General features: G+C 37.2%; 1 protein-coding gene across 1 annotated transcript; it reads left to right on the top strand.

Moving 5' to 3' along the window:
* Positions 1 to 16,216: 16,216 nt before the first annotated feature.
* Positions 16,217 to 23,091, top strand: P58IPK (dnaJ homolog subfamily C member P58IPK). Its single transcript, XM_090167823.1, has 11 exons — positions 16,217 to 16,368; positions 16,953 to 17,244; positions 18,752 to 18,876; positions 19,985 to 20,059; positions 20,460 to 20,603; positions 20,681 to 20,862; positions 21,375 to 21,600; positions 21,670 to 21,787; positions 21,854 to 21,986; positions 22,052 to 22,197; positions 22,704 to 23,091. Exons 2-11 carry the CDS (start codon positions 16,959 to 16,961, stop codon positions 22,841 to 22,843), a joined length of 1,575 nt encoding a protein of 524 aa, XP_090023949.1. The 5' UTR covers positions 16,217 to 16,368; positions 16,953 to 16,958; the 3' UTR covers positions 22,844 to 23,091.
* The last annotated feature ends 2,959 nt before the right edge of the window (positions 23,092 to 26,050 follow it).

The following is a 26,050-nucleotide window of genomic DNA, read 5'->3' as shown; positions in this document are numbered from 1 at the left end:
ATTTAAATTAGTTCTTTAGATCCATATTTTCTATGATAGATAGACTACTTAAAATTGGGGATACTAAGGGGCGCCAAACCGGAAAAAACTAAACAAGATAGTTCTAGATATATTTTAGTTTTCTAGGAATATTTCAAGCGTTCTAGACACATTTCAGTTTTCTAGACCCATTTCATTTTTCTACACCCATTTCAGTTTTCTAGACCCATTTCAGTTTTCTAGACCCATTTCAGTTTTCTAGACCCATTTCATTTTTCTACACCCATTTCAGTTTTCTAGACCCATTTCAGTTTTCTAGACCCATTTCAGTTTTCTAGACCCATTTCATTTTTCTACACCCATTTCAGTTTTCTAGACCCATTTCAGTTTTCTAGACCCATTTCAGTTTTCTAGACACATTTCAGTTTTCTAGACACATTTCAGTTTTCTAGACACATTTCAGTTTTCTAGACACATTTCAGTTTTCTAGACACATTTCAGTTTTCTAGACACATTTCAGTTTTCTAGACACATTTCAGTTTTCTAGACACATTTCAGTTTTCTTGACACATTTCAGTTTTCTAGACACATTTCAGTTTTCTAGACACATTTCAGTTTTCTAGACACATTTCAGTTTACTAGACACATTTCAGTTTTCTAGACACATTTCAGTTTACTAGACACATTTCAGTTTTCTAGACACATTTCAGTTTTCTAGACACATTTCAGTTTACTAGACACATTTCAGTTTTCTAGACACATTTCAGTTTACTAGACACATTTCAGTTTTCTAGACACATTTCAGTTTTCTAGACACATTTCAGTTTACTAGACACATTTCAGTTTTCTAGACACATTTCAGTTTACTAGACACATTTCAGTTTTCTAGACACATTTCAGTTTTCTAGACACATTTTACGAAGCTCCTAATTCTAGGTATTTTACGCGACGTTCTCTCTGGATATTTTACGAATCTCTCTAGGTATTTTACGAATCTCTCTAGGTATTTTACGCGACGTTTTCTATGTATTTTAGGGTTAGGATCGAATAGTACTTGTACCGTTGCGGTGGTATTTATTATCTGAAGTCTTTAACCCTTAATAGGTGTGACGTAATCCATAAGGTCATAGATAAGTCTAAGAATTAGCTGAAATCTTTGAAGCAACCCGCGGCTTGATTAAGGGTACTTTAATATCGAATAAAACATGTTGTTACATTACAAACTCAATGTAATATAGCAACTGCTTAAAAATGAACCTCGGTTCGAAAGCTCGCCATTTATCAAATGGAATTTTAACATTTTAATTCTATTAATTTAATTTTAGTCGTGAAGTATCTTGTCGCCAAAACTATACATTTGTAAATTGTAACTTTTAAGTTATATATAGCCATGATTTTTATGAACTTTAAAATTAATGATGAAAACGTTACTCTAAAGGCACCATTAAAGGTTCTTAATTTCACCCTTAAAAAGCTTTTTTCTGGAGGGTGAATTAAATGTACCTACTCAAAGAAAGGTAACAAACAGTGCTATTCGCCATTTTGATTGAGATTAGCCCTGATGATAGGCCTGCGCCTAGTGAAAACGAAGAAGGCAAAACCAACTTTATTCAATTGTTAAATTCGCGAGCTAAAAACACGAGTAAAACACGTTTAGATATTTCTATTTTAGTATGTTTTACGAAAACAAATATGTGGCCATAAAACAACCCAATGAGTAAAGTTTAAATTGAGAGAAACCCGTCAGTCTATCGAGATCGAAACGGAACGAAAATTCAAGGTCGTAAGGTAGAGAGGATAGAAAGTAGATTGGTCTACTTTTATTACAAGGGGTGATAATATATTCAATGGAATGAGACGCGTTTCCGTTGTTGTATTTAGCGATTTTCAGAGTTATTTCGGGATTTTGAAAGCGATTTCTGAATTTTCAACGTGGTTTCGAGTTTTTGTGTCGATTTTCAAAATCATTCTAAACGATTTGATGATTTTGAGATTTTGACGTTGATTTCAAGATTTCTAAAATCAACTTTTTGCGATGTGTACGGGATTTTGGCAAATGTCGGAGGCTAGAAACTAAGTGATTAATCCAAGCAAGAAATTGGTAAAATGGGTATATGCCAAGTTGCCAACCAAAAAATAGCTAATTTTAAGTTTAAACAACACTAAAAACCAACATTCTTTATTCGATATTAAAGTACCTTAATCAAGCCGCGGGTTGCTTCAAAGATTTCAGTTAATTTGCAGACTTATCTATGACCTTATGGATTACGTCACACATATTAAAGGATAAAGACTTCAGATAATAAATACCACCGCAACGGTACAAGTACCATTCGATCCTCCAAAATGTAAGCCCGTGTCTGCCATCTATAGTCTTTATCTGAGATGAATTTATCAGTCACCGCGGCGACGCGTTCTGTTGGTAAGCGCGATCGTTCAGTTGAATACGCAAATCGGAAAAATAAAAAATTTAAACATAAATTACTTTGCAAGGGTTTTTAATGTTTTAAACTTTGTATCGATTTAAAATGACTAATATCAGTAACCATACTGCAAAACATTAATAGTGTTACATTTCAACCAGTATAAACTAGTCTGTAGGTTTAGTTTTACTTTTAGATTAGAAAAAATGAGCTGAAAATGCCGCTTTATTTAAATTTGCAAACAATATATTAGACAAATCATGGAATGAAAACGTTTTTAATATTTTTCGGAAAAATACGGAAAATTTTCCGGAAAAAAGGCCTCGGTAATTTTCCGGAAAATTTTCCGACTTACAACACTAGTACATACTCAAAAGAAAACATATCTTTTCACAGGTTAGTGTTAGAAATAGTTTTCTTTTTACCATAATTTCCAATCGCTAAGAACGCACTAGGAAACGCGTCTCTTTCAAATCATAGAAAGTAAGTTTTTTTAAATAAAAAATGAAGAATGGTTCAAAATTCCGTAATTAAATATTTTAGGAGTAATTACTCAAACAAAAACATATCTTTTCACAGGTTACTGTTAGAAATAGTTGTTTTACGAGCAATGGTTATGGGGGAAACCGGTGCACAGTAATGGTTTATCGCGAATATCTACGTTAGTATTGTATGTACCAAAAAATCTAATCTAGATTTAATCAATCTGATGTGTTTGTTCTTGTTAATTAAACACTCTCTATTGAAGCTATAAGATTTATTTCCATGATGATGATGATTTTTACATATGAAGTTTTAAGTCAGAGTACCGAACATGTCGGCAGCCGGTAGCCCACTGTTTAGGTGGTCATAAAACTAGAGCTCCCTCAGCTTCCCCACCCAGTGGCGCCCCCTGGCTATTATAGTTCATAACATCACCTCTTTTTTAAATAGACTGATTATAGTGTATTTTAACTACATTAACGATTAAACATTTCAGTTCGTAAATTAAGTCTTTTAATTGATTTACGTCTTCGACTGAATCTTCGTACGTGTGGTCTGTGTCTACTCGACTGAGGCTCTTTGTCAAAATCTTGTCTAATAAGTATCCTTGATCGGGCTCCTTCTGATGATGTGGCTACACTAGGAATAGAGATGCTTGTGGTAGGCTGTTGCTCTGGTCTCGAGTCTTGTCGTGGTAATAAGATAGGATTGCGACTCGGTGATCGACTTGGTGATGATTTGCTACTCCAGCTTGGAGATTCATTGTCAGGACTCAGGATTGGTGGTTGCTTTTGACTCTGGATCGGTGGTTGTTGATGACTCTGGATCGGTGGTTGTTGATGACTCTGGATCAGTGGTTGTAATACTGATCTGTACCCTGCATCTGGATTTGGATTCATTTTACTGGCTCCAGTTGTTGATGTCTCAGACACGGTTGGTTTTAATAACTTCTCACTCCTTAGTCTCAATTGGTTCTGATGTTTTCTAATAATACCTATCCCAATATCAATCCCATACATCATATTTCCGATAGATTTTTTACAGTTCCCTCTATCCAATTTTCTCCCTTACCATAGTTTTTTACAAAGACTTTTTGATTAGGATGAAATTTATAGGTAACATCACTAATTTTTACTAATGGTTTTATCGCTATTATTATTTACTTCTAGCATTTCAATTATAGGTTTATAGATGTTGATATTCTCATTACCTCTCTCCTCTTTAAAGTTCGTTGGATGGACCATGTCAAGTTTGGTGCGGATTTCTCTTCCAAACATGATTTCCGCTGGAGATTTACCACTAATTTGCGGAGTGCGGCGATAGTTTACGAGAAATCTTGCTAGTCTTACGTCGAGAGATCCATTTGAGAATTTTTTTAAACCTTCGTCAATTTTTTTTAATGATGTCTTCACGGTACGCACCACCCTTTCAGCCTGACCATTTGAAGCAGGGTGATACGGTGCAATGGTCAAATGCTTGAAGCCGTTATTCTGCGTGAAGATTTGGAACTCGTTACTTGTGAAACAAGTGGCATTATCACTCACCAGGGTCTTCATAATTCCATAACGTACCAAATTTTGTCGTAAGAATGTGATGACTACGGCTGAACTGGTTGTTGAAGTGACTCCGATTTCCATCCATTTCGAGGTAGAGTCCACTAATATTAATAAATATTTCCCATTTACCGGTCCGGCAAAGTCTATATGGACACGAGTCCACGGTTGGATCTCCTCGGGCCACTTCAAGTATTCAGCCTTTGGCATGGTTGGATTTTGCTGACAACTTGAACATGCTCCAATTCTGTCCTCAATGTTGGTGTTCAATTCTGGCCACCAAACTTTGTTCCTGGCTAATCGCTTTGTTTGCACCATTCCCTGGTGTGAACTATGCAGTTCATCCAGAATAACTTCTTGGCAAGTTTTCGGTATGACCACCCGATCGGTAGCTAATAAGAATCCATCATGAATAGTCAAGTCATATCTTCTCTTCCAGTATGGCTTGAAATGTTCTTCTAATTTGTTTGGCCATCCTTGTTGAACAAATTTGTAGATTTGCTTCAAAATATGGTCTTTTGCTGTTTCTTCAGCTACTTGTATCGAGTCGAGAGGTCCTTGATTGAGTTGGCTAATTGCGAAGACATACTCGGATGGTATTGGTGGTGTTATCATCATAGCTGTGCGCTCCTAATGTTAACCATTCTTATTTGCAATATACATTAATAGTTTACCTTCAGCAGTCGACCATTCTTTCCCCAGTCTCTTTGCAGATGACACAAAACCTATCAAAATTCTTAGTACAAACACATCTAACGCCGAGTTACAACAGGATCTCTCTAAAGTTGAATCTTGGCAAAAAATTCCGGTTTATCCTTCAACACAGTGTGTTGTAGCTTCTCACTGACACCACGGCAAACAGTTGTCAGGTGCACCTTTCTGCCTAGCATGTAGTAAGTATTTCAGTCGATTCAAAAGATCAAGTTTTTAAGGGAAAAATCTGGAATTCATTCATTCTAACCCTCTTGAAATTGGCAAAGAAACCTGCTTTCTAAATAAGCATTTTTAGAAGGCCCAAATGTAAAAATCTTACGAACCGAAAGTTTATTTCGATTTTGGAGGCCCAATCATAGGCACCTTTTTTAAAAATTTCGAGGCCCCCAAGTAGGCCTACACTTTTTCAACGTAGGCACGTGCCTACTTGTGCCTATTGCTGGTTCGCCATCATTTAACCAAGATTTAACGATAGTAATCGGGTTTTTCCGTTTCAAAATACGCAGTAGATTAAACCGAGGCTTAAGACTAGGCAAGATTCACCGCCTTAAAATTTTCGTCTACTTCAAAGATACATTGTGAACGAACCAATGGATGAAAAGTGATGAAACTAACTTTTAAATAAACCTAGAAACTTTATTCAAGTCATATTTATAATTCACTGATGACAAAATTCGTGAAAAGTATTAATATCGTTCCGAATTACAACCTACTTTCTAAAATCTCATTTTGCTTTCTAATACGCGCGTTGACAACACAAACTTTACCTAGACGAGCAGATGTTCGGTTATCTACATGGTGCGGGAAAAATATTATTTTTGAATGTTATAAAGCGATAAACGATTTTTCAAGACGATTTTCTATTACATTTAAGTTCATATAAACGGGAAAAATTGTCAGTGGAATATTTCTTATATCATTTGGTAGGTAAATTACCGTTTAATAATCGCCAACTACATTAATTTCAATGGGGCGGGGAAAAACTTTTATTCAAGTTACGCGCGAGCGCGCCTCTAGAGGCAGTGCAGATGGCGTTACTGTCGTTTTAGCTAAGAATCTAATCGGTGCCTTGTCAGCCATTCGATTAAGCGTTCTAGTTTGTTATCCGATTTCTATGAGAATACTGACAGTGTTCATCGTTATCCACTAGAAATTGGCAAAGTTTTTAAAGGAATCTTCTGAAGCTTCAATTTTGATTTCGGTATTTTTGTAAACGCAGCATGACAAGTCGTATGATATTGTGCTTCTTTAGCAACCAAATCGATCATAAATCGATGCATGACCCGATTCCTCGAAGAATATCGCCTCCCGTACCCAAGGTTTTTAAAAATCGTGCATCCCGTACCGTCCTCTCGCTCGTGACACTTCTTTCATTTCGAATCTTTCATTTCAATTGTTCCGACAAGTCGTACATGAGGGTTTTTAGACCTTTTTTTTTCACTAATTTGCATGGTTTTGCACAAAATAAACAGTGTTGTTTAAATTGGAATTTCGGTACCACATTTCTAGTTGTTGATTTATCCGCAACATTTTATTCGATTCGTCTATTCTTTTATTACTAGCTGCAATATCTCGCTTTGAAATGTATTTTAAACGACATGACGCCTGAAGCAGCACTAGCAGATTTAATAGTCTCCAGTCCCTTAGCTTTGTTGTAAGGTTCTAGAGAGTCAACTATTTGGTTATCAAATAAATGTACTTTATTGAAACAGTTATTTACATGATTGTGAGTCTTGCCTTTTGGGTCACTTGCTTATATACACATTTATGATCTAGTATAGTTCACGTGACATATATTGTTTAGATTACGTTAATAGCGCCATCTAGCTACTTGGCCATACATATGGCGCGTAATTTAAATCGAAAGATTTTAGAGAGTTAAACAATATTACAACTTTGTTTTCGAACCTAACTGAAGGCAACTCAAATGTTAAATAGCCGTGGTTTCTTGATCACACGGCCCGAGCGCGTAATAACCTCTTCGATGTTTTTGCTCTGGATCGCTGTTAAATTTTCAGTTCTCTGGGCTTGAAGTTGTCGTGGAAACGGAGGACACTTTGTTGGAAATGGTGATGGAGGAACTTGGGCCCGTGCTGGAGATACGATGTTTAAGCATCCAGACTGTGGCTTTAGATGTATCACAACTGGCCTTGGAGAAGTGGATTGGTGTAATTGATTCTGTGGCTGTTGTATGTTTGAGGTTATTGTCGGCTGCGACCTTAGTCGATTCTGTTTAATCGTGTCATATATCCTAGAACACCGACCAACACAACAGGAACCTTTCTCCTTGTCTGTCTGGGACTCCAGTTGTTTGGGTCGTTCCAACTCTGCGCTGTCGGTCTGAGGTTGTAGTTGTCGTGATGGATCTTCATTTCCTATGTTTTCTTCCTGTCTCCTCCCCTCCCTTTCATAGGTAGGTGATACGCGGAACCATGTTCTTTCTGTGTCGGGCCACTCGTAATATCCAGAGGACCGAGTAGGATTTGGTAAAGGTATTGTATCCAAAGTTTCTTGAAAGGAGGTGGCCAGTTCTGTAGGATATTATTTTAAATGAATTCTTGTTTTTCGTAAGATGTTACCTTTAGGCAGAGCAACGTTGTATGAATGTGGGTCAGCTGCCGGAGATATAATCGTTCCAGGTTTCCATCGACGATGCCCATGATAGTAGTAGACTGGTTCCCCCGGTTTAAATTCAGTAGGGGTCGTATACAGATGTCCCTGCTGTGACTGTACCATAAGTTGCTGCCGGTGTCGTAAAGCTTGTTGGATCTGGTGGGTCGGAAATTGAGGAACCAGTGCATCGTGAGTCGTGGTATGTTGGGTTCTTAGACGGCGACCCATTAGCATTTGTGATGGAGCAGGAAGTTTTCCAATCGGAGTTGTTCTGTAGTGAAGATCATGTCCATCTTGTTTTGCTTTTGCTAGAAGGTTCTTAATGGTTTGAATTGACCTTTCAGCTAGACCATTGGACTGGGGGTGGTATGGACTGCTAGTGATGTGGCGTACACCCCATAAATCTAGAAATGTTTTGAACCTGAATGAGCTAAATGGTGGGCCATTGTCAGACACCAGACGTTGGGGAGGGCCAAAGCGTGCAAAATGCGGTTTTAAGAAATTTATGACAGATTCAGCAGTGGTATTTCGTAATTCCTGGGCCTCTATAAACATAGAAAAGTAATCAACTAAGATTATCATTTTGGACTGATCTACCTGAAATAGGTCTGTGGCTACAGTCTCCCATGGAAGAGATGGAACCTGATGTGGGTGAAAAGGCATCCTCAGGTTCTGTGGGTCTCGAGATCTGCATATCTTACAGCTCCTTATGTAATTGGTAATGTCCATCGTGATCTGGGGCCAGAAAACGTGTATTTTAGCTTTCGCAAGGCAAGCAGTAATGCCTTGGTGAACAGAATGTAACTGGCTCATCACGTCAGTGCGCATGATTGGGGGTATTATCAGTTGAGTTCCCCTGTATAGTAGGCCATTGCCTCATGTAGTTCCTCTTGGTATGGCCAGTATGGCTTGATATCGGCAGGAATGCGTTTTTGGGACGTTGTCCAACCTTCGTAAATGTAAGTCAGTAGTGTTTGGTAGGTGGAATCAGTCTTTATTGCTTCCTGGAGAGCTTTACGTTTCCTATCAGAGATCAAGGTAACGGTATGGACTGCAGCATATGGACCCTCCATCTCTGAAGTGTTAAGAGTTGTGTGAGACATCGGTGCTCTAGAAAGGGCATCCGCAATTTTCAATTTTGTGCCTGGAATGTAATTCAAAGTAAAGTGGTACCGTATTAAACGCATAACCATTCTCTGTAAACGAGGTGAAAGTAGATGCATTGGTTTGTGAACTATTGCGGTTAACGGTTTATGGTCAGTTTCAATGTTAATGTGCATGCCTACAATGTAGTAATGAAACTTTTCGTATGCGTAAACTATACCAAGTAACTCACGTTCAATTTGGGCATACCACCTCTGAGTCTGGTTGAAAGTCGTCGACGCGTATTCTATAGGTTGTTCATTTTGTAAGAGAGCCGCACCAACGCCATGTGCACTGGCATCAACAGTGATCGTGCATTGTTTCCCAGGATTGAAAATTGTGAGAACAGGAACTTTGGATATTAAAGATTTTAGAGACTCATATATTACTTGAGCATTTGGTGTCCATACGAAGTCAGTTCCCTTTTTAAGTAATTCCCTTAAGGGTGCAGCTTTCTCCGAATATGAAGGGAGGAACTTCGTGACATAATTCATCATTCCAAGGAAACGCTGTAGAGCCCGTCTGTCCTGTGTCGGTTGGAGCTCAGTTATAGCCTTAATTCGCTCAGGGCCCATTGCTAATATTTGGTCTGGGGAAATAATGTGACCCAGATATTTTATCGTAGAGTCAGCAAGTTGTAGCTTCTTCTTGTTGAACGTTAGATTCGCTTCCTTAGCCCTTTGCAAGACAAGAGTAAGCAGGTGATTGTGTTGCGGGATGTCCATGGCTGTGAAGAGGAAGTCATCTGTTGAGATGTAGGTACCTCTAAATTGTTCCCTGGGAAAGATCTGGTGCAACACCTCCTGAAAAACTTCTGAGGCCGAACATATGCCATATGGCATACGGCAGAAGCGGAAAGGCCCGAAGGGAGTGGCAAAGGTACACAGAAGTGAACTAGACTCAGTTAATTGCACCTGCCAAAAGGCACTCTTGGCATCTAGCACAGAGAAGATTTTTCAACCGTGTAAGTTCGAGAATATCTCTTGTGCAGTTGGTAATAGAAAATGTTTCCGTTTTATCGCCGGGTTCTATTTTCGAGGATCCAGGCAAATTCGCAAACCTCCACCAGGCTTCCTTTCGACAACCATGGGATGTACCCTCACCGTCAGACCATGAACTGGAGCGATGATTCCATTCTCGAGCATCTGTTGGAGTTCTTCATATACTGGTTGACGGAGAGCATGCGGAAGCTTGTGTGCAACTGAAATATACGGAATCACGTTTGGTTTTAATTATATTATATTTGATAGGTAGTTTTCCGACGCAATCGAAGATGTCCGAGAAGTGTTGTATTATGGTCGCGGGGTTTTCTGAAGACTGGAGGCTCAGTGCAGATGTCTGGAGGTGTGGTTGTTGTTTGTCTCTCCGTGTCCTGAGAATTAATCCAAGATCAACAGATGCTTGAGCGCCCAATATAGGTGTGGTTTGGGCTTTAGTGATGTAGAATTCCAACTTTGTGGTTGCAGCAAAGGATTTACCATGCAAGTGTACGACACCAAGTATAGGAACGTAGTGACCGGTATATGCCACAATCTTGCGGGCAGGGGGACCAAGTGGTGGTTTAACCAATAAGGTCTCGTAGATGTGTTGAGGCAAAACATTTACTTGTGAGCCCGTATCGAGCTTGAACGATATAGGAGTATTATCGATATAACTTTTTTCATACCATTCATCGTCCAGGGAGGGGTACCTAGCCGTACCAGTGACACTGTCGAGGGTCGTTAAAGAGTTTAGAGAGAAGTCCAAGGAGTCCACACTACTGGTCGATGGCCCTGGTTCAAAGAAGTAGCCCTCATGATATTCAGGTTGAGCTGACTTTGGTGCATCTTCGCCAATCGAGTGGAGGAAGATTGCTTCTTGGATATCCGGGGTTTTGGTAAGTAATTCAGAGGCAGTAGGGTAAAAACTTCTGACACCATGTTGTAGGGTTCTAGAGAGTCAACTATTTGGTTATCAACTAAAAGTACTTTATTGAAACAGTTATTTACATGATTGTGAGTCTTCCCTTTTGGGTAACTTGCTTATATACACATTTATGATCTACTATAGTTCACGTGACATATATTGTTCAGATTATGTTAATAGCGCCATCTAGCTACTTGGCCATACATATGGCGCGTAATTTAAATCGAAAGATTTTAGAGAGTTAAACAATATTACAAGCTAGGCTATAACTGTTACAACATTTTTTTTTGGAATCCTTTAAACAACCATCTCAAATAATACACGCATCCATATTTGTTCGACCCTAAAAGTAATTTTCCAACAGTCCTGAGCATCGGCTCTATTAACTCTGTAGTGTTCAACCGATACTAATATAAATTGGGCGAATCAAATTAAAGAAGGTGAAAAAGGTATTGTTCATTTTTAGATAACCTTATATCAGAGAGGGTAAAGTCGCTTCGCTACTGAGAGGCGTCTCTTCCTATTCCCGCAATGTTAAAATTTCGTTACCAGTTTTTGACGCACGCGCGAATAGAAGAAATTACATATTAAGTTCAGGATCCCACTACAGGGTGTCGTTAGCTCAGGGCCGGCGTTAGGGGGGGGGGGGGGGTAAGCGGGGCAAAAGTACCCCGGGCCCGGGCCTCCGAAAGGGGCCCGCCGGAACGGGTGCCTAACTTAAATTTTCTGACTATTTCCAAAAAACCAAATTTTGGAGTAAAAATTACCTGGGGCCCGAAAATCCTAGCGCCGGCCCTGCGTTAGTTAAATATTTTTAGAAGATTTTTGTTACATCCGGAATATGGCACCAATTATTTTCTTATTTCTGTTACTAAGAAATTTAAATAAAATGTGAAATGGTTGTTTCATGTGAATTTATGACGCAAGTAAGTACAACTAATCATTTTTAAATATTATTATATTTGAATATTGAAGTGTCAATTCTTTTTAACAGCCTAAATTAATGGGAAACATAAATAGCCAAGGCCTAATAACAATAATAATAGAAATTAATATATTTGAAATGAAATAATATCAAATAACTTGATGAAAATAAATAAGAAATAAATATATAAGATAAAGCTTCGAAGTAGCTCAAAAAAGACGAATATGAGGTATGTGTTTAGTGCTGTATCTTCATCAATTTCTTGTCCAGTCTTTTCCGTGACTTTTTGTAATCATGATCGAGATTTTGTTTTTTCAGGGCACTGTGTATGCAAAACTCAACGAAGAAACTTATCATGTTTTGAAATACAGTCGGACATGTTGAACCAAGTCTTGTCAATTAGACGTGTAATAAATCTTTCCATACGCTCTTTGACATTTGTCATGAGAGATAGTAGTTTAAAGCTAGTATCAAATACCTCATTTGTTTCTGTAATAAACTTTAAAAAATTGTCAGTAGGTACTATAAGGCTACCAAAAGAAGAGTGCTTTGTTGTTTTGAAAGACTTGAATAAGGAGAGCACATTTGTTGGATCAATAATTGGATCGTTCTTTTTGAGTTGGCTGAGGCAAGAGGAGCATTGGTGGTTTGAAAAACAGCTATGGATTAAATATCCTGATATATAGCTAAGGACATTTTGTTTAAATAGATTTGGACTCTCGATTGAATTGCATATGCTCTGTTCGAATGTGTTTAGAAGATGATGAAAATTGCGTGTTTAAATCTAAGGTTCTTTTACCATTGTGATTAGCAAACTAAAGTAATGTAATTTATTAAAATTATTTATTATTGAGATAGACAGTTTCAAATTTCAATTACCATTTTCTGAATTTTCGCATGAAATACTGTTGGACAAAGTGTAATTATGTTCATCTAGAACATTCAATGTGTTTTCCTCTGAAATTGGTTGTGATGCGTTTGTGACCAACGCGCTTTCTTCCAAAACATGTTCATATGTCGCGTATGGATATGATATACATTTTAGTATATTAATTGTCAGTAAATTTTTTAAACCACATTAGGATCCCTTAGATGTTTTTCTTTACCTTCACTAACTGTACTGGAAAATGAGTAGTGTTCATAAAATATTGTTGGCACAGCTGATGGTATTAGACTAATTTTAGTTTTAATATTCATAAGACTATCGTCAGTGAAATGATTAGAGAAAAGCCTATGGTTAAAGTGTAGGTATTCCGTTGTTCTATTTGTCAGTTTCTCGTTTTTTACATTATTCAACCATGATAGGGAACTGAAATTTCAATAAGAAAGTTAAAGTAAGAATAAACCTATGTAAAAAACGCGTATTCACCGTTCTTTTTCCCTTGGAAACTTGAAAAATGATAATCGATAATTCTTATTTTTCGTATTAGAACAATTTACGGCGTAAAAAAATGGTCCAGGCATGTTTAAAACATTTAAAAACTACTTAAAAAATCTAAATTACAAGCTAATCAATTTTTGCGTCGTCCTAAACTGAATATTGAATCGCGCGCTAGGACTGGCGCATACTCTTGCAGCGCCATCAAACGTTGGGATCCTATGGGCATTTTCGCGGAAAAAAATAAACACTGATTTTTGAACGAGAGACGCCTCTCAGTAGCGAAGCGACTTTACCCTCTCTGCTTATATCCTTATTTAATATCCTCCGAAGACGAAAATTTGCTTCAGTCAACTGAGAAAAGGTCTTTCCGAGTATTTTCCGAAATCACCAGTGGGGTATTGATCAAAGTTATTCTCAGGGGGAATATTTAATAAATCCAAAATCTTTTCTATATTAATATTTAGTTTAAATAATAAAGTAAGTAAATTAAGGTTCAATTATAACACAAACGTTATCAAAATGAAATCCATCCGAAACAAATTCTAAATTTGAATCCACCTCGTTAGGACGCAATGGCTAAGGGATATTAACGCCTATAACCACTACACCACTGACACTTCACCGCGCTGACAGGCTGACAGCCTTCTTTATGACACATTTCTTTTATCGAAAACGCGACTCCCTAAAATGCATAGGTGGCATAGTTGGCATAGTTCCGGCATAGGTCGATTTTCTACCGTAAACGTTGCTACTATAGCAAGTAAACCAAGGAGCGGAATCACTATTTATAAGGCCTTGTTGTTTTGTATCAGGCATAGCTCTTTTTGTCAAGATTCGTAGGGATAGAATACATTCCACGCCCGACTTTACCTGGTGCGTAAGGCTTGGTGCTGTCCTCTAGGTTGCGTTATAGATGGCCCATAGCATTTTTTAGTATGGGGTTAGGGTGCGCCGTGCGCCCCCGGCGCTGGAGCGAGGTGAGTGCGCGTCGCCGTCAGGCGACATTACTCGGCGAATACTTCGATCCCCCCTTGGAATCGCGCGCTAAGTTCAATGCCCAAGCCGATGTTGCGTCGGTTGATTTTAGGGAGCTATGCCAGAGAGCTGCAAAAAGAGCTATGCCTGATACAAACCAACAAAGCCTTATAAATAGTGATTCCGCTCCTTGGTTTACTTGCTATAGTAGCAATGTTTACGATAGGAAATCGACCTATGCCGGAACTATGCCAACTATGCCACTTATGCATTTTAGGGAGTATCCTAGAAAACCAACGCTTAAGAAACTCGAGCTAACACATCGCATGGAGGCATTTTATTTCATTTTTCATGGACCAAAGTCAATGCAAAAGAGGCTGGAGCAACAACGTCCAATTTTCTGACCCTAGACGCTATCGCCACCTGGTGTAACCTATCTACATTGAAAATCAGCAACTTTCTTGAAAAATTATTTATAACCTTTCTTTTCAAATTTAATAAAAATAATATGGCCAGGAAATTAATTTAAACTATAATCGCAGTTCCTTTAAAAAAATTAGCACTATACAACAATCCGTGTTACCTGTACCCACGTGGAAAAATTACTAATGAAACTGCATCTCAGCACCCTAAATGTCTATTTTTTCCCCTTAACTTTCCCATAGCGTGAAGGCATCGAGTTTAATGTTAAAAGTCGCCTGTAAACCGTCGCCTGGTTATAACATGGAGGAAGAAACTACTATCCTGGATAGGAAAAGAAGGCTAGCGAACACTGGCTCAATTGGCCTTTGTGCCTAGTAGAGTGTCTCCACCTATCAATGAACGGAATAACTATAACTTTATAAAAAATACGTAATGGCTGTCCTTAAATAGGAGGCGCTAAAAGCCTACGAACCAGGCGTAACGCCTGGCGCCTCTAGCGGGTTTTCGTGCCGTACTTCGAGCAATCGGCCTGTGCTAGAGGTATCGTATTTACCTCTCCAGAAGTACTTTCTTCCTCCATGGTTATAATAGGTGAAACCGAAATCCTTACCCGTTCGCTACTGTAGCCGTTCCGTCAAAATTCAAATGTACCGCCAATTTTCAAGTGAACGATAATTTACTATAATTTGATTTTCTGGCAACGCTGTTACAATGAGGAAATTTGACACTAGTGTTCAGCCTTGGAAATAAGTTTTTTTTAAAAATTGGTCCTTCTGACCAATTACCCCTAGAATATAAATTATTAAACTGGTCCTTATGACCAGTGACCCCCTAGCTTATGAATTATTTAATTGGTCTCATATAAAATGTTCTAATGTCATTTATAAGCATAAAAAACCTATATTACATGTTTAGAAGTTAGTTTATGTTGGTAACATTATCTTTACACGTATTCAAAATAGTAAACTTTATTTTATGAGTACCACAAGAATAGTACAATATAGTACTATCTCACCTAAGACTTCTACCCGAGGGGCTGATCACTCCGCGTAATCGGTGTACAGAGCCGTACCTTTGACTGTACTAATGGGATTACGCGTAATCTTTGAAGTCCCTGCCTTTGGCAGTGCTAATCTAAGCGTAATCCGGTGTACAGATTTTCTGAGAGTGGTTAGCCCCTCACTTCTACCATAGCCTAGAAGACCCTCGTAATTTACCGTATTATCTCTCTTTCTCAAGGCCCCGTAACTCCAAAGTCCCCGGTCCGTTACCGCGTAACCAGGGTAGCCTACCGTACTTGGGGGAAAGCGAGACTAGAGGATTGAGGGTTTGAGGCCGGAGGGGGGTTAGACAGTTCCACTCGTTTGAGGGATGCGAGCGAAGGGACTCTACATAAAACCTCGGCGTGCGGACGCGGCGGTAGTAAGCAGAGTCACTGTACATAGAAATCCAGTGAATAGGGAAATCAAAATTGACATAAACCTTGAATTAAAAGGTCATCTCCTATTATTTGGAATTATTAAACTGGTCACCTTCTGTTTTTTGTTATTATTTCGAATTAATAAACTGGACACGGTGACCAGTGACCCCCCAAATGTTTAATAAATAAACTGGTCTGAGAAATTAATTAATTGGTCTTTGACCACCTGACCACCGTTATTTCCAAGGCTGCTAGTGTTATGATGACGATAACCAATGAGAACTCCACACGAAAACTCTTCAGTTTAGCAGACGTTTGTTGTAAAGATCGTCTGTGATATTCCAGTATTTTGTGTGGAGGGTTTGAAGAGCTGAATAAAAACTGACTTCATAATCATTCATGGCACAAATTATTTTGTAATTTTTGGAAAGGTAAGAAACAATGATGCATATTAATTTAAAATAAATCGTAGACTTTCGGAATATTTTAATATATGCAGTATAAATTTAAGGGCCCATTGGGAAATGCAATGGGTCCCCAGTGCCAGTGGTGAGTAGAGTAGAGTAGAGTAGAGTTTGATGACCTTGGTGACTTGGTCTATAATCAACCATATCTTGACGTTCTTTGTGGGCCCTATTGTTTTGAGCTGGCGTATAGCAATTTTGGTAATTAGTGAGGGATTTGTGAGTGTAAATTGCACTGGGGAAAACTTAGGAAAACATAAGATTTAATAACTCAATCCATGTTAGTCGGAACTAATAGTTTACATTTGTATCTAAAGATAATGATATCAAAGGTTCTGGATATCAAGCAATATTTGGGTAGATGAAGATATAAATCCAGAACACAATCTTTTCCATGGGCATGGGTAATAAGTGAATGCTGATAGACTCGATATGTATCCTCTTGTATATGAAACTAGAACTAAGTAACTTTTCTGTGCTTTAGAAATGAGTAATTTTTGTATTTTGCGAAAATAAAAATATGCATGTTTGTTCACTTGCCATTTTTTCAGGGTAATATGGCTTTGATGTCACCTCTCATTGTGCTTTCTACACCTCCTCCTTTTTCTTGGTTGCCTGATATTGATTTAATGGTTGGAATGACTAGCTGCGGATTTCACATCTTTACTTCTGTGGGGCTCTGCGTGTTCATTTTTGTTGGAACACTAAGCCATAATTTTCTTGGAGTACGAGCCATAAGCCCAGAAGAAGCTGCTGAAGTTGAAAATCACCTACTGCTGGGTCGTGAATTTCTAGCGAGAGGACAATACAGTGATGCTCTTTCCCAATATCATGCTGCAGTTGGTAATACTCAGTTAAACTTAAATATTTGTTATGGTGCCTTTGATTTTGGTGCTGTAAGGGAGGCATTGTCAAAAATCAATTCCAATTGGCTTAAATGCCTTTTAACGAAATATGTAACTTTCACTTCTTAACTAACCCACCCGTTCAGTGCTTTCCCCATTTTTTCCATTCAACAAAACATGGCTTATGATGATGTCAGTATTAGCAACAAAAAGGTACAAGTGATGTCATAATGTAATCCAGATATTTAATTCCCAAAAATTGAAACAATAACGTAGTAATCAATTTTCAAATAACGTACTAACAACTCCAAGGGAAAATGATGCAAACTATTATGTTTAACCTAATTTATGAAAATGAGGTCTAAATCTGGAAGCCATTATTCGGACACAAAACCATTAAAATCAAAGCTGACAAGTGACAACTAACCTTTTCCTTACCTGTAAAAAATGTCACTGTCTTTGTTGGCACCATATATTAGAGAAAAAAGGCATAAATTGGAATTAGAGAGAAGTTTTAGAAGGAAAATGCCCTCTACTATATTAAATAGTGTTCTGTAACTATCCAACACTGAGGTTCTGCATAACATGTTAGTATTTCAAGAAGACCAATGAGTAAACTACACGCTATTATTTAGCATAGAAGTGATCAAAAGAGAGTACAGTAATATATAAAATAACACAAATTAAGAATTTACCACAAAAACTTGCAGTTTTACTTATCTTAAAATTTTCCTTCCCCTGGCCTTGTGCAGCTATTCAGGCCCGTAACCAGCCGCCAAAACTCTGGGGCACTTAAAATTTTTGGGGGGCGCCAATGCCTTGATACTAAAAAATCGTAATTTTTAACTCCCATTCCTGAAATTTAAAATTAGTAAATATACCAAAATTGGCTTTATTTTGTTATTTTTTAAATTATTAATTTCGACTTCGTTAAAACAGAATATTTGATTAAAAAAACATGTAACCAATGTTATATGATATTAGTTGGTAGTTGGGTAATATATATTTTTTTGGGTTGGTCGGGCTGGAGATGCTCAAGTATTCATTTGGGATCGCTGAGCATCCCCTATCGCCCCCCCCCCCCCCCCCGTTTATGTGCCTGCAGCTATTTTAATTTAAAACAGAAGATCATTGTTTACTATACAAATAGAAGTACATTTGGTTGACATTTACATTTTTTCTCGTTGCTCGCTTCAGTTTTACAGATGTTATCTAACCAACACAAAGTATTCACATGTCTTTTATGGAAGTACACAATGTTAAACTGGCTCCAAAGCTCGGTGGCAAAAAAAAAGAAAATTGAGCATGCTTTTCATTCCCCCCAACCCCTCACTCGGCCTTGGCAGAGGCGGGCAGAGTCAACCGTAAATTTCTCACATTACTGACTTTACACACATTTTGCCTCCGAACTTTGGAGCTCCTTTAAAAGGGGTGTGCAGCACCTTGTATGAATTAGTTTAATATTGTTATTATGATACTTCATTTATGTTCTAAATTTTTTTCAGAGCGAGACCCCGAAAATTACCTTACAATATTTAAAAGAGCTACAGTCTATTTAGCACTGGGGAGATCGAAACCTGCTCTAAATGACTTGGATAGAGTAGTGGATTTAAAACCAGACTTTATAGCAGTAAGCTCTATTTTACTTTAAACTTGAATTAGAACTGTAGATTTTTAAGTAGCTACTAAATGTGGCAACAAGTTCCCAAATATATTAAGTGCAGATTATATCAAAAATTTAGCTATTGCTTGAAAACATCAGTGCTGTGAGAGGACTTTTGACCAATGAAAATTTTGAACTGTTGCTACATTTAGTCACACTTGAACTTTAAAAAATTCCATGTACTTTTATCTAGAGACATGGAAGTAAAAGAGTCTGCCTCGAGAGCTCTCCCCTAGTTTCTACCATAGGTTTCCTGAAAAACTTCGAACTTCGCCAATCTCCCTCTTACCGCTAATACCAGAGAGCCAATCATATGGTTCAAATTTAATTCATTTTTTTTAAGTTGTACTTGCAACCCTAGTAGGAATTCCGGCGAACTCGCGAATAACGCATTTTCAAAGTGCTACGCCCGTCAAGTGTAATCATGCCCAAGGGGGGAAAGAACATGACGGAGAAGTTGGAAATTTTCATGGCACACTGACACAGCGTCGAGGCAGACTCTTCTTCTATGTCTCTTGCTTTTATGCTTCAAAAATAGTAGGGTTACAACTTACAGATTTTTATATATTGGACCAATTTATTAAAATTAATTGATTTAAATTTGTATAAATATCTGAAGGGGTAAGGCCCATTTTATTAATTTTGATTTATTAGCCAAGAAAATTCCACATAAATACTCAAAGAAATAATTAATTTTTTTATTTAATTGAGATGGTTGCTTTGTAAAGTAAGTCTAGCATAATAATTTTAATATCTGTCCCTTGATAGCCGTACTATTTAAAAGAATGAACTTGTTTTTGTAAAATTATATATTTTTCTATTGTACTCAAACTTTTCATTGTGACAGATTTAAGTTAATTTAAACCAAGGGTGTATTACTCCTGTTCTTAATCGAAATATTTAAAAAAATTCAATGATTTATTTAAGTGAGTTTCCCATGGGAATGTATTGTGGGATGTGTGACTGTTTGCCACACCACATTTAATAAGTTTTTCTACTACTGCATTGCTTGTAGGAAACTACAAGCCATTAAAGTAAATGTTTTTAATTGTTATGTATGAAACCATTTGCTTAGGCTCGTTTACAAAGAGGAAACATATTACTTAAGCAAGGTGAACTTGATCAAGCACACATTGATTTTGAATGGGTGGTAAGTTTTTTTTAAATTAAATAATAAACATTGTTATTGGTTTTTATGCTTGTGTGTTGGTGGGATCTTGGTGTAATAAAGAAGCTTCACTTCATGGATATGCCACTCGTACTTTCCCCAACACTTTCCAGTTTGCCCGTTAAAAGGCGCTGAAGCGAGAAAAGGAGGTACAAATTTATAGCACTTGCCCCGCGAATACCGAATATGACCTTTGGCTATGATGTTATCAAAATCGCAACTGTTAAGTATTAGTTTTGTACCACCAACACAAAGTTCACTGCTTGTTTGGCGCATTATTGCATATTCCGAGGAGCTTCTTTATTAATCCAAGGTGGGATAGACAGTCTTAGTGATGGCAGTTGTAAACATTTTTACAAATATTTATACAATTAAATTGCAGCTTAGGTATGATCCTTACAATGAAGAAGCAAACCATCATTACAGTATAATAGAACCTTTAAAGCAAGATTTAATGATGGCAGATATATTATATCACGATAAAAATTTTGTTGCTGCCATTGAAATATATTCCAAAATTATTCAGGTAGGATTTTGCTTAATATGGTATTTAGTGTTATTAAACTGTTTAGTAACCATTTTTATAACACACTTTTTGTGTAGGAATGTCCCTGGAGCCCAATTTTAAGAGAGAAGAGGGCGGAGAGTCTAGAGGCAATTGGAGATTTGGGAGGAGCTGTGGCAGACTTAAGGTCAACAGTAAAACAAACATCAGATAATACAGCTGGGTGGCTTAAGCTTAGTAAACTGTTGTATAAAGCTGGAGATGCTGAAGAATCATTAAAGTAAGCCATAAATTTATAGACAACCTTGGTGAAAAGGTGTAGAATGAGGCAGTTTTTTGGTAGATAACCTAATAACTAGTGATAAAAGGTGATGAAAATTCTTGTAGTTTCAATCTGCACAAAGGCCGCAGAGATGCTAAAATTGCAATTTCTGATCGTATGCCTTTTAACCAATGGGGTGCCCCCCCCCCCGATACAAAATCCTGGCTACGCTACTGCTTTTCACTGTAAAGCAAATACGAATGAAAGTACAACATAGCTGTGCTTTAAAATGACTTGCTAAAATTTCAAAATGTGCTGCAATAACCGAGTTAAGTCAATGTAGCAAAAGTAATTTAAAGCAAAGTGAAATGAAAGTTAGCATTTCAACTCTCCTTAAACTGTTAAAGGTGTTTAGCCTCTACTTTTGGGATTACCAATTTTACCATCATACTGCACAGTTTCTCACTCGCCCCCCCCCCTCCCATACCAAGAAAACTTTATCATTTACTCAAATGGAATTTTTTTCGTAGTTCAATTAGGGAGTGTTTAAAACTCGATCCAGATCACAAAAACTGTTTCAGCCACTATAAAAATATAAAGAAAGTTGCAGCTGGAATTAGAACGATGCAACAATTTCGAAGTGATTCACAGTACAATGAATGTGCGGAAAAAGGTCATCACATTTTAAATTTAATCAAGGACTCCCATCGGTTAACTTTAGATATAAAAGCAAGAATTTGTCATTGTTTAAGTAAAGTAAGTTGGTTTTAAAACAATTTAAACGCTTTAAATTAGTTTTTAATATATTCCACTCTTCTTCTTAAGGCTGGTAGTTCAGAAGCCATTAATTTTTGTTCCGAATTTTTAAAAAATGAACCGGAGGATGTGAATGTTTTATGCGACAGAGCAGAGGCGTATTTAAATTTGGAACAATATGACGAAGGTTAGTTTTAGTTTCTCACAGGTACTGTTCTTGTATTTTTTAAGCTAATACTATTTTAAATTTCAGCACTTGATGATTTTCAAAGAGCGGCAAACATTGACGAACACTCCCAAAGAGCAAGAGATGGAGTAAAAAAATCACAAAAACTTCAAAAACAGTCAAAGAAAAGAAATTATTATCAAATATTGGGTGTACCAAGGTGACCTTCTAATTTTCTATTCTCATTTGTGTTGTCATCTTACAAATTTTAAAATCTTTTTTTAGATCGGCAAGTAAAAAGGAAATAATGAAAGCTTACAGGAAAGTTGCCGCAAAATGGCATCCTGACAATTTTAGTGGTGAAGAAAAGAAAGCTGCTGAGAAAAAGTTCATAGACATTGCAGCTGCTAAAGAAGTGCTGACTGATCCAGGTAGATGAAAAATTAATTCCTTTTTTAGCTGCAATGTTAGTGTATAAACTAGTAGAGATGATATTTATTTAGATAAAATTAGTTTAAGACTAAGACAGACAACAATGGATTTCAGACCCAAGTTATATTTAAATTATCGGGGCAACCACAATCAAACTCAAAAATAGAAAGTAAAAAAAATAAATTTAAAGGATTTTATGCGAGATATTGTTATGGAAAATATAAGAGTGATGAGATAAGTGAAAAACAAAGGTTTCAAATACTTATGGAGTAAAAGCCCATGGCTTTTAAAAGGAATTTCTTTCATTAGCTGATTTAATGATGTTTAATTGGGTGGGAAAAATTGTCTTGAGGCTTTTATGTGAAAAATTTCTTTAATATACTACAAAGTCTTTAATCTTTGTTGTCTTAACAATATATGGTAATTGATATGAACTTTAGTTGTTAATTTGAAAACTGAGGGCTAATACTTATCAACTTCAAATTGAATTCATCTTTTTGTTTAGAAAAACGACAACAATTTGACAATGGTGAAGATCCACTTGATCCAGAGTCACAAGCTGGTCAAAATTTCAACCCTTTTGCTCATGGCTTCCATCCGTTTGACAATGGTGGTCCATTTACCTTTAAATTTCACTTCAATTGAAAAGTTCAAAGTTTTATTATTTAAGTGTGTATGTAATATAAAAACATGAACTCTCAATGAAAATGGTTTTTGCGATGTTTGAACTTCTAAAAAAAAGGAATTTATCGGATTTCCTTTGATTAAAAACATTTGCCTGGCTATCAAGCAAAGACTTTGTGCCAAGCAACACTTCATACGCCAATTCATTGTGTGGGATTGAATCCTTGATTGTATAGAAAATTAAAATATTACAAGAATGTTTTTACTGAGTTATTGTATGTAATTTATTAAAAAATACAATATCAATATGATCTGTATTTGGCCATATACTCAAAGAAAAAAATAATTTAACTGCTCTCAGGGTTGTCTTAAGCAGAATGATGAAGGAAAGTAAAACAGGGCCCTAATTCCAGTTTAGGCCTAGTAACAATTCTTTAAAACATTAAAATTATTTTCCTCATGGTTATCAAATTTGATTCCATCACTTTTCCAAAGCTGTTATTAAATGAAAGTTTTTACTCTTGCCTATGCTGAAAATGGCGTTACAAAACATCTAGGAGCAACAAACAGCACGCCACACAAGGAGAACGTAACTCGTCAAAAGTTGTCTATTTTCTTGTGTAAAGTTTTCATTGTTTATATGCTTTAGCCATAGACTAAGAAAGGTTTCACAAGGACCTTTCGCGTGTGACCCCCCTTAGCTTTTTCCTGTATAACCGGCGGCGCGAGACCCCCGACTTCGTTAATGGTGCGAACGGTCGCGCGCCCAGCGGATTTTTAAGAAAGTGGTGATCACGTGAATATTATTTTCAAACCCATATAGTACCTCACGTGTATCACATCTGATTTCTAAAACACGTGCTAATAAGAATAATATTTGAGTCCTTCGAATTTGGTTCGCGCCAGCATTTTGATATACGTGGCGCCCTCCCGTGCTGAGACTTTACATGGTCCTAAATTCGCGCGCGAAATGTCCTTGTGAAACCTTTCTTAGTCTATGCTTTAGCACCTGCTCATCTAATGAAATTTGTACACAACACTGCATTAGCATGTTTAAAGGCTAGCTGTGTTCTCCTTGTGTGGGGTACTGTGTTTGTTACTCCTAGCAAAACATTAGGGAGCTTTCAGGCTTCCATTTAATAATGGCGCATAACACATGCTTGGTGTCAGTATGTGCGGCCAAGAATTCGTCTGACTGAAAGTAATGGCCTATTGATGGTTCTTCCTATTTCATTCAGCAATGGTTTATTCAATTCATATCTTTGCAACACTTGTGTTTCGAATTTTTTAGGGGTTAGGGATTGCCCTAATGGTTTCCCTAAATAAATTAATTTCCTGTCAGTTTTGCAAGCTTTGTTCCTGTACCATGACTATTTTCATTATAGTTTTTACTTAATTACAAGAAAGCGAATGAAAATATATAAATGGAGTTAAATTTATAAAGGAAATAATTTAACTGACGAGCCTTTTTGTGATCCATATTTATAGCATTCCAGGCCTTGATAATCTGTAGGGAGGAATGAGTATTGGCAAGAATTGGTTTGGCTGTAAGGAAGAAACAAGTGCGCACGAGAGAGGTTTCAATTAAACAAGAGAAACTTCAAGATCTTTGAGGCTGGATATAGGAGTAAACTAGATGTGAAAGTGTGATCAGACTTCTGACGCAGTTTTAGCAATGGCCACTTAAGCAAGCTAAATTCCTTGGAAATACTCTGGGTGCAGTGGTAGAAGGGAATTTTGTGCACAAAACTAGCAGCTCAGCGTTGTACCAACTAAAGAGTAGTTATACCCCAGAATGATGGACGGCACCAGAAAGCGCTCCACAATAAGGTGAACCATGGAGCAATAGGCCAGACTTAATCAATACAGAACAGCCATAAAGTCATGTACCAAGCGTGCCTAGAACATCAGTAGCCTTTGCAGAGATTGTATGGCGATTCCCACAGAGAGTAGAAGTAATTTAAACCCCCAAGTAGGTCATTTCTGACACCCCAGGGATTTGTATATCCCAGAGAAAGTAGATGTAGTCGCATAAGGTGCTCTAAGATGAACAATTTTCTTAACATTGAGAGGCGTCTTCCATTTCGTTGGTCATTGTCACACTGGAGACAATTGGGCAGAGAGCATCAAGGAACAAGAGTGTTAAGAATGTTTTCAATAAAATTAAGGTTTATCAATACTTAGAAAGGTTATAAATCCGGGCTTTTGAGCGTTTCCTACTCATCCATGATAAAATTAAAAAATTAACAACTTAGTGGTTTTGACTGCACCTCTAATTCATTTGACAATTGCATATACATTAAAACAGAAACTTTTGTATGTTTCAACATGCCTCGCCTCAAAATTTAGAGAAAATAAGCAAATAAACTTGTCAAAAACTTTAGTAATTACACTTTAAAACGTTTTCAAGTCGACATTAAATGTTTCATAAACTTTTAAATTTGAACTAACTGTAATAGAATTAAAGGGTGAAGTGAACTACAGCGGCCTCATTGAATTTTATATTAATTTTGGTTGCGCCTGATAGACCTTGTCACGTAGATGCCGAGGGTATTTTTTATTTTGGCCGCAAATTATTATTTAATTTTTTAAAGTAATTTTAAAAATTTCTCATTTTCGGGCATTTTCACGTGTTTCGTTGTACTTATTTCCGTCGTGTATTCGCCGACACCACAGTTTCGGTGTCCTAATAATTTCCACGTGATATTCCCGTACTTTATAAAATCAATTACAGTTTTTGTTCATTTTATAGGTCTTTTGTGTTTTTGGGCCACAAAGTGATATTACCGTACTTTATAAAATCAATTACAGGTTTTGTTCATTTTCTAGGTTTTTTGTACTTTTGGGCCACAAACGCTTTTTTCTGGTTGATATTAAAAGTATATACTTGATGCGTAAGTCTTGGTACTGTCCTCTAGGTCGCGTTATAGATGTCCCATCGCTTTTTTTAGGATGGGGTTGGGGAGGCGCCGCGCGGCACCAGCGCTTGAGCGAAGTGAGTGCGCGTCGCCGTCAGGCGCCAATACGGGGAATTTAGTAACGTCTTTTACGTGTTTTGGAAGCAAACCTGTTCTCATTGATGTTACTATTTAAGTTGATACGATTTCACTAATTAAGATGCCACCTTGGATAACCAAGATGCAACTAGGTACGATTACCGTCAATGCTTGTAATGGGGCTGGGGCGTGTCCAAAAAGTGGTTTCGACGGATACACGACGGAACTATTT

The sequence above is a fragment of the Leiobunum rupestre genome, chromosome 3 (assembly GCF_980474605.1).
Source record: "Leiobunum rupestre chromosome 3, qqLeiRupe1.1.hap1, whole genome shotgun sequence".
Classification (NCBI taxonomy): domain Eukaryota; kingdom Metazoa; phylum Arthropoda; class Arachnida; order Opiliones; family Sclerosomatidae; genus Leiobunum; species Leiobunum rupestre.
The sequence above is the reverse complement of the archived record's forward strand: the minus strand, read 5'-3'. Positions and strand labels throughout refer to the sequence as shown.